Source organism: Malaclemys terrapin, chromosome 1 (assembly GCF_027887155.1).
Source record: "Malaclemys terrapin pileata isolate rMalTer1 chromosome 1, rMalTer1.hap1, whole genome shotgun sequence".
Lineage (NCBI taxonomy): Eukaryota > Metazoa > Chordata > Testudines > Emydidae > Malaclemys > Malaclemys terrapin.
Genome location: NC_071505.1, coordinates 62,001,191 through 62,013,427, shown reverse-complemented (window position 1 = coordinate 62,013,427; position 12,237 = coordinate 62,001,191). Strand labels below are relative to the sequence as shown.

The following is a 12,237-nucleotide window of genomic DNA, read 5'->3' as shown; positions in this document are numbered from 1 at the left end:
CACCAACCCTGACTGATTTACTCCCATCCAAATCTCCTTGGGATGTTCTCTCTCCCTGCCCAATTTTCTTTCAGCTATCCAAGGGGGGCCTCTTTCAATGAGCCCCTGGAGATTGTCTGTTGTTTCTGTGAAATCTGCTGTCTGGGACAAACCCTGCCTATGTTGTTAATGGGGAACTCATTGTCATAATACTGTTTCACCTCCCATTTTAAATCACACTACATTTTCTCTTGAATTTGACTGCTTCCATTTCTTAGTGCTGCAAGTGCAAATGTTTTAATTTTCTCATCAGACTGTGGTTTCTTACCACTGCAGCCATCTCCTCACCTGTAAGCCACTTTAGGCATATGTACTCCTAGTCACATAATTTCCATTAAGGAGAAGGAGCATAACACATAAGCACCAAATATGTCCCTTAGTTAGTTTTTGTGTGTGTGTATATATATATGTATTATACACAGAGAACAAAACTATGTTGAAAGAACATTATTTCAATCCAAAGTCAATCACTGAAAAAGTTAAGAAATGCCAGAATTAAAGTTGCCTCTACAACCTTAATTTGGCCCCCTTATGCATATATAGTATGATGCACTAATTATATAATCACCTGCTATTTTTTACATGGGACTCATTCAGTGACCCAAAAGGACAGTACTCACTCAATGAGCAGCTATTCAATATTTTGTTTTCTCCTTGTCAATAAGGTGATTCCAGGCCTTATTTACAGCACACTATTCACAGAATTATACATTTCATAATGGGCTTTTCTATGGTGCTCATCACCATAGTATCTGTGTGCTTCACAAACATTAATGAATTTATTTTCACAACACACCTATGAGGTGAGGGGGTGTTATCTCATTTTACATATGGGGGAACTAAGGCACAGAGATATTAAGGCCAAAAGTGTCTCCCCGCAACTCCCAGTCTGAGTTTTCCTCTCTCTCTCCAGCCCCAGGCTCTAGTCCTACTCCCCCTGCCCCAAGGTTCCTTGTCCCAATCTACTCCCTTGATCACTCATATGTCCTAGTCCTCTCTGCGTTTGACTTGTCTGCTTCCTCCTCCACCAGCAGGAAGTCCTTGAGAACACAAGAGAGACAGGCTCCTTGCTCTCAGGTCAGATGCCTGGACCTAGCATGGCTTGCAGTAGCCTGGAGCTACAATTGTAGTTAAAGAGTCCTGCTCATCCCCAGGCTGGAGCATGCCCATTGAGGATTGCAGGGCTGGCTTTTTAGCCGCCCCAAGCAGTGCGCAAAATTGCTGCCGCGGACAGCGGGGGCAGTCCGTGCGCCGTTAAGGCGGCACGCGCGTTTCCGCCGCAGCGGCAATTTAGCGGCAGCTTCAGCCGGAAGACAGAAGCTGCCGCCAAATTGCCGCCGCGGGCAGCTGAACATAGAAGCTGCCGCGGAATTGCCGCCGCCGCGGAAACACGTGTGCTACCCTAACGGCGCACGGACTGCCCCCGCTGTCCGCGGCGGCAATTTGGCGCGCTGCTTGGGGGCAAAAACACACGGACTGCCGCCCCTTGCAGACTGCTGCCCCGAGCACCTGCTTGGAAGGCTGGTGCCTGGAGCCAGCCCTGGAGGATGGACTATTTAGGGCATCTAGCTTCCAAAATCTAAGAAGCCTCTACTAAGCATGTATGAACTGCCATTTTTCAAAGCTTATGCCATTTGGCTTATAACTTGGCCAAATTTGGGTCGATTTTCATGGGGATGGCAAAAGGCACATCCCTGACATAAAGGCTACTCCCTGCCAAATTGCAAGTCTCTTTCCCAAAGCTTGGGGGCACTAGAGTTTTTTTAAAAAGTCATCAGAATGTAACATGGGCAAAACAATGTATTTTCCCCTAGCCTTGTTTTTGGAAACAGCTGGACTGTTTTGGCTGAAAAAAAAAAAAAAAAAAAAAAAGAATAATTTAAACTGAGGCAATGCCCTGGCATGGAAAATTTCAGCCCAAACATTAAAGTTTGGGAAAGCTATAAACAATTGAAAATAGGGTCTTATCATGGGAAGTGTTGGGTAACCTTAATAATAGGTGGCGCTATCTGCCCTAGCTATAGAGCTGACTGACAGTGAGTGTGTGCACGCATGCAGAAGAGTGTATTAGTCATAGGGTGTAAACTCCTTGCCTTTTCAGGTGAGGAGAAAAACTCCTCTGTTTGTACTGTTTTGAAGTATACCACAAGTAAAACCAAAAACATTGATATGAGGCCCTCCTCAGGGGTGGAAAGCAAGCAGTGACATAACACAATAGTTAAGGAAAAGAAAAGAAAAAGCACATTGTGTCCATTTAAAACTTGAGAAGTATTTACGTAAGCAAATATGAAATTACCCAAATTGGAATTTGATCACAACAGAAGGATTAAAACCCTTACTCTCTCGCAACAAAATTTGAGCAGGATCTTTATCACAAACGGTCAAGCCCTTGGCCTTCTTTCTTATCCAGAATATAATACCTCCAGCAGCACGAACTTCTGGTACGGCTACTGAATTACCAGTAGAAGTACATTTTGATCTTGAATAGATGGGTGGAACAGGAAGAAGGTTCTTTATTATGTAACTGACAGTTGGATAGTAGTAATTCTGCAAATGCAAAACATATTACCTGACCGTTGTTGGTTTGATCCAACTCGTCATATATGGAGATGCATTCCATTAATTTTCCATTCTGCTGACAGTCCAGATGCACCAGATCTCGGCAGTGAGAGTGACATGTATATCTGCAATCTGAAACATATATATAAAGAAAAGATATTTAGAGAAGAACTTGCTGTTGCTTTGAGAGTAATATAAATCATTTTAATGCAAATTAGAGTCTGAATGCAAATAGGTCTCTTTCCAAAATAGCACGTGTTTAATGTAATGTACGCTATAATTTTTTTAAAATCCCTCCCACAAAGTAAGCTACAAAGTGAAATTCCTAAGCTGTTTAAACAGTTTATGTTTAGACAACTTATGAATTTCATGAACTATCTAGTATACCTGTGAGAGGCAGCGTGGTCTTGTAGATGGGAGATGGAACTGGGGGTTAGAATCAGCAACAGAAACCAGATCTCTCGACACTGATTTCCTGTGTGACGTCAGGCAAATTAATTAACTTCTTTGAGTTTCAGTTTCCCCATCTGTAAAATGTGGCTAATAATAGTACACACCCTGCCAAATGAAAACGCACCTTTCTAGAGAGAATTGAGGTCTACAAATGGTATATGGTAGGTATTATTAACTATTATCATTTAATTACCAGAGAGAAAATATTGTCCAAAGCAGAACAGGGGATTTTGTCAAGTTTCCTGAATTTTTTTCCTGGCATTGCCACTGACTTGCTGTATGATCTTGGACAAGTCACTTAAACTCAATTTACCAGTCTGTTAAATGGACATAACAACACTTCGCATTTTTCAGATCAAAAGTTCAGATAAAAGGTTGTAGATGACCCCAGCTTCAGTGCCCTTTAGGAATAAATTAATGCACACTGACAGCTGGATAACAAACACACATCAAGTCACAGGTACTCTGTGTGGTAAAGTATTACCATCAGAAACCTGCATTCAGTAGTGATGTATAAACCTCACTTCCTGGCTCACAAAGATCAGCTGTGATGACCACAGATATTTAAATCAATAATAATAGGTACGTAGAACATAATTCTATTTTGACAAAAGGCTCATCAGGTTTCAATTTTCTACCCTCAAACCTGTAAATATTTATTTTATGCCGTTTTTAAAGCAACTGCTGGCTTGCTCAGAAACATTGCTAGCTTTGCTGTTTTCATATTGTCGGAGATAATCAAAAACCGGCAGAGCTGGTAGTGCCAACTATAGTTAAGTTTTCACAACATTTTCCATTTTAAGACCTTGTTTTAAGTTGCTTATAGTTTTCCCAAACTTTAACCATTCAGACTGAATTTTTTCATGCTGGGTTGTCTGCTTCAAGTTGAGTTTTTTCAAAAAGTTTCAGCTAAAATGGTTCAGCCATTTCTGAGCATGAGGTTAGGAATGTTAAAAAAACAAAACAAAACAAAACAACTTATAAACATTTAGTTGAAAACTTTAGTATTTCTATCCTTTAGAGCAAAGATTTCAAATTTGGTAGGGGCTTTGCTCTGGTGACAGGGTTGTGCCTTTTCATGTTCATGCGAATAAAAAATCCAAATTTGGCAAAGTTATAAGCCTTTGAAAAATCTCAGTTCACGTGTTTAGTAAAGACTTGTTAGAGTTAGGCAGCTAAATTCTCCAAAGATTCCATCTGCAATGAGCATGGTCCAGCTTAGGGACCAAGGGACCAAGTAGGACTTTCCCTGAAACTGCCCCATTTGTTGTGGGCCATATCATCATTAAATAAGGAGTTAGGTAGGGGCGGAGAGACTGGGACCGGATTAGCAAGGAGACTGGAACAAGGAGCCTTGGGGTAGGGAACACTGGCATGAGGAGTCTAAACAAGAAGATTGGGAGTGGGACCAGGTTTCTGGGGGGAGATGGAGAGATTGAGATGATAATTTAGTGGGGCAAGGAGTCTGGGGGAGAGACTGGGAGCTAGTGTGGTGGTGATAGAAGACTGGTTGGGAAAAGAGACTGGGATCAGGGAAGGACATTTCTGAGTCTCATCATTCCTCAGCTATCAGCAAATATCTGTGAAGCTCACTAGCAAAGTTTGTGTGTCTTGTCCCTTTCTACTGCTATCAGTTACTCCATTAGATGAACTGGCAGGAGGTCTATGTAGTAGATCTGAAAGTTCAAACCCTGCTGATGACCCATGTGGGTGTCTACATGATGGAATTTGTGTTTTCATTTGGCAGGGTGTGTAATCAATAAGGCAGGAGACTAAAGGAAGAGGAAGGATAGTTCATGGTTAGGGCAGCCGAATGATGCCCTGGAGAATTAGATTCTATCCATACCTCTGCCACAGAGTTCCTATTGGCCAAGGCACTTCAACCAAACATCAACTAATTGTGTGTTCCTCATTTTCTGGATGTACAACGTGAAACCCTGGGTCTGATTTCCAGAAGTGCTAGGCATTCAGAGCTGCATCTGAAATCAATAGATGTGCTTTGAACATATAAAGTACTATATAATGCTAAGTCCTCTGAAAAATCAAGTCCCATGTGTCTCAAGTTGTGCAACCAAAATATATGAACACTTTTGACCTTGAACACTTCGTGCCTCAGTTCCCCATCTGTAATATTAGATACTACCCCTCACTGCACAGGGGCATTGTGAAAACAAAATCATTAATGTCTGTGAAGACCTCAGATACTATAGCGATGAGCACCATAAAAAAGCCCATGAGGAAGTTAATAATTCTCTATTCAGAGTAGGGTCTGAGTGCCATTCAGTCAATCAGTCCTAAAGCACACACTCATGAATAACAAGAATAAAATAATACATTAAATAGATGCTCAGCTAGTGAGTATGGTCCATTCAGTGCACTGACTGAGGCAGGGGTCCTACGGTGGAAAAACAGCATGTGATCATGTAATTAAAGACTGTCTCATAATGCATATACACTAGGTGGGAGAGGGGGTCAAATTAAGGTAGCACTGGCATTCCTAACTTTTGAGTACTTGACTTTGCAACCTTAATAATGTTTTTATGTAGTTTGTGTGTGTATATAGAGCTTGTTCCCATTATATACACAATCATTTTGACAAATCATATTAGGGAACAGTGTGTTGGTTAAATAGTATTCTAAGACAGGATTAACTAATGAAATTAGGAAACATTCTCTTTCAATCCTATTTTGTTTCTTATTTATAATTCATTTTAATCTGTGTAACTTTAATGTCATTTATAAGACAGGCCCATAACTTCCTCCTGACTCTTAGAGACATAATTGCAGAAAACATAAAAGCTTCATCTCTGTAAATCCAATTAAAGCTTTCTGTCATAAGCTAGATTTTAACAGACAGAATGTAAATTTAATGAGTGAGACTGGAAAAGAAAAGATTATCTCTACTATAACAGAAACGCAATTAGAACATTTTACCCATGCAGTTCAGTTTTTTAAAAAACTATTCCATAGATAAGAGTACAATGTACAACAGAGGTACAGGTATTGTCAAACTAAAGGGAATTTACTTATTGGATGATCCTTTACTGAAACCGTTACTACTCCCACTCCCAAAATATCTGAACTTCAGAAAAAATTATCTGTGCTTCTAAGATCGGTATTTTGCTAGATTATCAATGGACTTCTGCTTGGAAATTTATTAGAATCTGGTATTCTTTTCTGATGGCATCTGAAATGTCTGTTGCCTTGGAAGAAATCAAAACCTTTAACAAGTACTGCTAACAAAAACATTCACTGACTTTTTTTTAAAAAAAGGACTTGCTCAAATTAATCAGTAAGGATATTAAGTCTGTCTTCTGAAATAAAACTATTGTAAAAGTGAGGTATATGTATAATGAAAACTTTAGCTATACTTATCTCACTGGTGTTATAAATTAAAAATGCAAATGTAAATGTGTAAATATTAAATATACAAATATTATCTTTTAAAATTTGTGTTGTCAATTGCTGAGGCAAAATCTAACATTTTCTGTTACTTAGCATTTCACTACTGCATTAGATTCAAATTGCCTTATTCAACAGCCGAAAGTTGAAGAAAAAAGCAGTTCAATAAATTCTAAAATTATGTGATATTGAGAACACTTGTATTTTGCTTTTGTGGTAAACTGTGAGAGTCCCAAGCATTCATTTAGGCGCATAGTCCCTACCTGACGCTTGTGTTTTCTTCACTTGAAACTTGATTTTGCTTGATAGCTTGTAAATAGCAGTTCCCATAACCGATTCTCTGCAGCGTTATGCAGAAATAGACAAGCAACTGAACAGGCAGGCAGCTGAGCAGATGCTACAACAAACAGACCTTGGTAATTGAGCTTCATTGGCTCAGATAGGAGCAAGGAAGAAATATGGTGCTCAAGAGCACAAGTCCCTACATTCTGATGTGGTCTTTTTTCTGGTCCTTGTAAATTAGAACACTAATTCCTGTGATGACCTGGGAAAATTTGACTTTCAAATGAATATGCATACTATAGACTGTGTGGAACCAAAACAAAGAGTACAGAGAAAACAGACATATGCTTGTATCTTTTTTAACTGAAATAAATCCTTCAGAATAAGTCTTTATTTCAAGCTCTGAGGAAGCTATGCTGTATAGTTTTACTACTCCATAGATTAGGACGTTAGCCAGTACAACCTACGTTACTTGATTGATTGTGGTTTGCTTCCCAGCATCACAAGCAAGATGACTACTACAGTTGCTGCAAGAGAGGTATACTTTTAGAGCTTCCTGGAAAATGCTTCATATTTTTATTCAAAAGTCTATTTTCAGGCAACAGATCACAGAAGGAAGGAGAAACCAAAGTAATTTCCATGTGGCAATGACTCCTTTTGATTTACACTGTATTTATATAGCCTTTACTATTAATGTCCTACATTTGAATTTGAACTTAACTTATACTTGACTTAAGTGTTTGGACTTGTTTTGGTTATGTTTACATTATTGAATAAGTCTCAGATGATTACATTCCATTTTTCCATTTTTGTTTCCAAACTGGGGCTGGTTCACCAGGTTCATTAGAAGTCATGGGAAAATTAGAAAACAAATTGGATTACTTGGGTTTCAAGTAATTGCTAAATATAGGTTGTTTGCAGCTCAGTTCTGCTCTTATGCTGGTTCTACCTCTCTATAATTCCCTTTGCTAAATGGATTTATTCCTGAATTGCAGGACTCTGGGGCTGGCCCAGGGCTAGCTCAATTTGTCTCAGAACATAGAACATTCTCCCGACTGCTGTAAATTGTGCCCTTCTGCAATAGCCCTCAAAGGTCATTCTGCCAGCCAAGGATTGTCTGCAGTAATATGGCCACTCCTTCTGTCTTCAGGCTCACTTCAAAGGCCATGAGGCCTTCGTCATCTGGAGAGAGATTCCCCATAGCCATTCCAGAGGCATAAAGGGACTATGAAGTTGGCTTAACTAGCTTCTAAGGGAAATTTGCTAGGAAACCAGCTAAGCCAACTGGAAGAATCTCCAGGAAGGCTGTTAAACCAGCTTCACAACATCTTTGTGCCACTGAATGGCACAAAGGGGATGTATCAAGTCAGAGGATCTGGCAGTGGGAGTATCTTTACACTGCAGTTAAAAACCCACGGCTGGTCTGTGCCAGCTGACTCCGGCTTGCTGGGCTCAGGATAAGGGGCTGTTTAATTGCAGTGTAGACATTTGGGCTCTGCTTAGAGCCCGGCACTAGGACCCTGTGAGGTGGGAGGGTCCCAGAACTTGGGTTGCAGCCCGAGACAGATCATCTACACTGCAATCAGGGCCGGCTCCAGGCACCAGGCAACCAAGCACATGCTTGGGGCGGCACCTGGTAAGGGGCGGCCAATCTTGGGGTGGCGGGGGGCAGCGCGGAGCGGCGCGGCATTCCGCAGGGGGGGAGGGGTGCTCTGGCACGCAGCGCTCGGTGGGGGGGGCGGCGCGGCACCCGGCGCTCGGGGGGGGGGGTTCTGGCGGCGCGGCGCGGCGCTTGGCATGGGGGCGGCGTGGGGCGCGGCATTCGCGGGGGGGTTCCGGCGGCGTGGCGCTCGGTGGGCAGGGGGCTCGGCAGGGCGGCGCTTTTTTTGCTGCTTGGGGCAGCAAAAAAGTTAAAGTCGGCCCTGACTGCAATTAAACAGCCCCTTTGCCTGAGCCCCGCGAGCCCAAGTCAACTGGCATGTGCCAGCCACATGTGTCTAATTGCAGTTCAGACATACCCTAGGTCTCTTATCTTTCAAACAACTAATGCTCTACTGGAAAGTACAAGTTATCAATTATTCACAGCTCTTCTGTCTTTCTACAACTGTCCCAATCCACTTAAAAATACTAGTGGAAATATATATAAGCAATAAATAAGTAACAGTTTAATATCTGGATGCATAAAGTTAGTCAACAAAATCCGTATTTAGAAACCTAGAAATGGGCAGGTTTTCAGAGGTGTTGAACATTCAGAATCCATATTGACTTCAAGTGATGTTTAGGCTGTTCAGCACCTCTGAGAAATCAAGTGATTATTTAGATGCCTAGGTTTGAAAACTTTGGCCAACATGCCAGGCATATCATCTGCTTTTCCTCATCTGCAATGCAGATCAGAACATGGGATGCCGCACAACCGACCTTCATCTCTTTCCTGTCTGGTATGCAAATAAATAAGCTCCAGTGGCCAAAACAGAAAAGGTGCAACAAGCTTATTCATTATTGTAGAGTAAGAATAAAAAATGGAACAGCTGATCTATTGTATTTCAAAAATATAACCTTTGCTCTGTAGCAGATAAAAAAATATGTAGTTATGATATAGGGTCTCATAAAAGGACACTGTGGGTTTATAAGGAATAATAAAATATATAGAAATCCACTGAGCTTCAAACAGAAAAGTGAAGGATGTAACTGCAAATGAAAAAATTGCTATTTGATAGTACATATTAATAGTATCAAAGGACAAAGTGCAGTTTTTAATCATTTTTGATAAAATAATGATCTTTTTCTTTTATACAGCTGCCAAATATAATTTTGAGTATTACTATTTTTAATTCATGTAAAACTACAACACTAATCCATCATTATGCCTGTCACCTACAAAAGCTTTTTATTAGTTACACTGTAGACTGACAAGTTGTGTATTTGCTGTATAAAACTAAAATTTGAGCTAAAAAATCAAAGAAGTACAACTGCAGACACATGGTTTAGCAACAAGAACTAAACTATAATCTTTCCATAACTTTAAAGAGTTGTAATCTTGTTGACAGTCATAGAAGCCAGGATGTAATATGTTACACCTCACGTTGAATGTTGATTGGCTTCTTAGAGATGGTCCAGTTTACTAAAATCGAGTGTAGTACTGAAAACCTACAGTGAGCCAAATTATCCATTCTAACAATATTGTTCATGATAAAAGTGGGGGGATAGGACAATGTAGAAGTGTTTGCATTTGAAAATAACTTGAACACAGACGTCCGAAGTTTAAAATTTTTTGCCTTAATCTGTACTTATGAGGGGAAAGGGCTATATATAACAATGTTTTATTCCTTCCTCTATTTTTTTTTTCTCCTTAATAGAAATTAGAAAATAAAGACTTTTCTATAAATCTATGACTTAGGCCTGGTCTAGGCTACAAAGTTGGGTCAACATAAGTCACCTAGCATTACCCTAGTTGTGCGTGAATCTACACTCACATTTGTCTCCGGTTGATGTAAGGGCCCCATTATGGCAATGCAGTAACATCACTTCCCAGCATTGTCTTGAGCCTTGGTCAACCTACAGTGTGAGTATACACATTGCATTACCTATGTCAACCCTAACAGTTCTCCAGCAGCTCTGCCACAATGCCTAACAATGACCGTTCTAGTCATAATTGTCAACTCCACTACCCAGGGATCAGAGACTCGAAGCCATTGAGCCAGCCCTCCCTCCCCCCTTTAAAAACCTGCGTATTTTTAAAATGCATTTTCCTGACTGCCCAGCTTGGTAAGCATACACAGAAGCGCTCCCTTGCGTGCACCTACCCAACCGACCATGCTGGCTACACGCTTCCGACATGCTCCTGCCTATAGCAGACAAGAGGTATTTGATCTTCTGGGCCTGTAGGGAAAAGAGGCTGTGCAGGCAGAGCTATGGCGCAGATGTAGAAATGTGGACAATCTATGAGCAGATTGCATGGGGATGCAGGTGAAGGGGTACAACAGGGATCAGCAGCAATACTGCATGAAAGCAAAGGAACTGCAGCAGGCACGCCACAAGGCAAGGGAGGCCAACAGTCGATCTGTTACTGAACCGCAGCTTTGTTAATTTTACAATGATCATTTCTCCAGTTTTTCCAGATCATTATGAATTTTAATCCTATCCTCCAAAGCACTTGCAGCCCCTCCCAGATTGGTATCATCCGCAAACTTTAGAAGTGTACTCTCTATGCCATTATCTAAATCACTGATGAAGATATTGACTAGAACCAGAACCAGAACTGATCCCTGTGGGAACCTACTTGATATGCCCTCCCAGCTTGACTGTGAATCACTGATAACTATTCTCTGGGAATGTTTTCCAACCACTTATGCCCGCATCTTATAGTAGCTCCATCTAGATTGTATTTTCCTAGTTTGTTTGTGAGAAGGTCATGTGAGACAGTATCAAAAGCTTAGTTAAATCAAGATATACCACATCTACCACTTCCCCCCATCCCCAAGGCTTGTTGCCCTGTCAAAGAAAGCTATAATGACGTGATTTGTTCTTGACAAATCCATGCTGACTGTTACTTATCACCTTATTATCTTCTAGGTGTTTGCAACTTGATTGCTTAATTATTTGCTCCATTATCTTTCCAGGTACTAAAGTAAAGATGACTGGTCTGCAATTCCCCGGGTTGTCCTTTTTCCCCTTTTCATAGATTGGCACTATCTTTGCCCTTTTCCAGTCCTGTAGAATCTCTCCCATCTTCCATGACATTTCAAAAATAATCGGTAATGGCTCAGCTATCTTCTCAGTCAGCTCCTTGAGTATTCTAGGGAGTATTTCATTAGGCCCTGGTGACTTGAAGACATCTAAGTAATTTTTAACTTGTTCTTTCCCTATTTTAGCCTCTGATCCTACCTCATTTTCACCGGTATTCACTATGTTAGATGTCCAATCGCTACTAAACATCTGTAGTTTGTTCTTGTTCAAAGGATGCTTTCGTAATGCAGGAGCACTTGCCTACTGTACATAGGTGGAACACACAGGAATGTAGTGATATTTTTAAGAATCTGTGGAGCAATATATTTTGTATAGCCACTGTACTAATAATTGGTTTTGCCTACATATTGGCTGGTGCCTGTAGGTGCATCACTACTATTTCAAATGGAATGACAGACTGTCTCAAGCTTGTGACCATCTTGTAGCAGAAAGACTAAGATTCTGCATTTCAGCTGCTACTACTAATGACAGCTATATTTCTCCATTACTTCAATTGGTAAAGGCCTATATTTCTGAAGTAGGAAATTGTAAGCTTTATTGTCTGTGCTACAGGTTGGCACAACTGGAGCAGAGATCCACCACAAAAGAACCAAAATAACAGACCTAACGTTAGACTATTAAGTTCAATTTCACCTCAATAATAGTTTATATGATTTTTTTTTATTGTCTGATTTACCGTAATATGAGTAATATATCTTTCTTATGCTCATTTATTTGTATAGGATTCTAGTAATTATTAGGCAGCTCTAAACATTG

The 12,237-nt window shown here is 40.6% G+C and overlaps 1 protein-coding gene across 2 annotated transcripts in view; it reads right to left on the bottom strand.

The window, feature by feature from the left end:
• Nucleotides 1-12,237, bottom strand: part of RASSF3 (Ras association domain family member 3) — a 159,424-nt gene that overhangs the window by 107,973 nt on the left and 39,214 nt on the right. For both annotated transcript variants that reach the window (XM_054025588.1, XM_054025599.1), the window contains exon 2: nucleotides 2,609-2,730. In XM_054025588.1, the coding sequence (XP_053881563.1) occupies nucleotides 2,609-2,730 (122 nt within the window). The remainder of the gene's footprint in view (nucleotides 1-2,608; nucleotides 2,731-12,237) is intronic.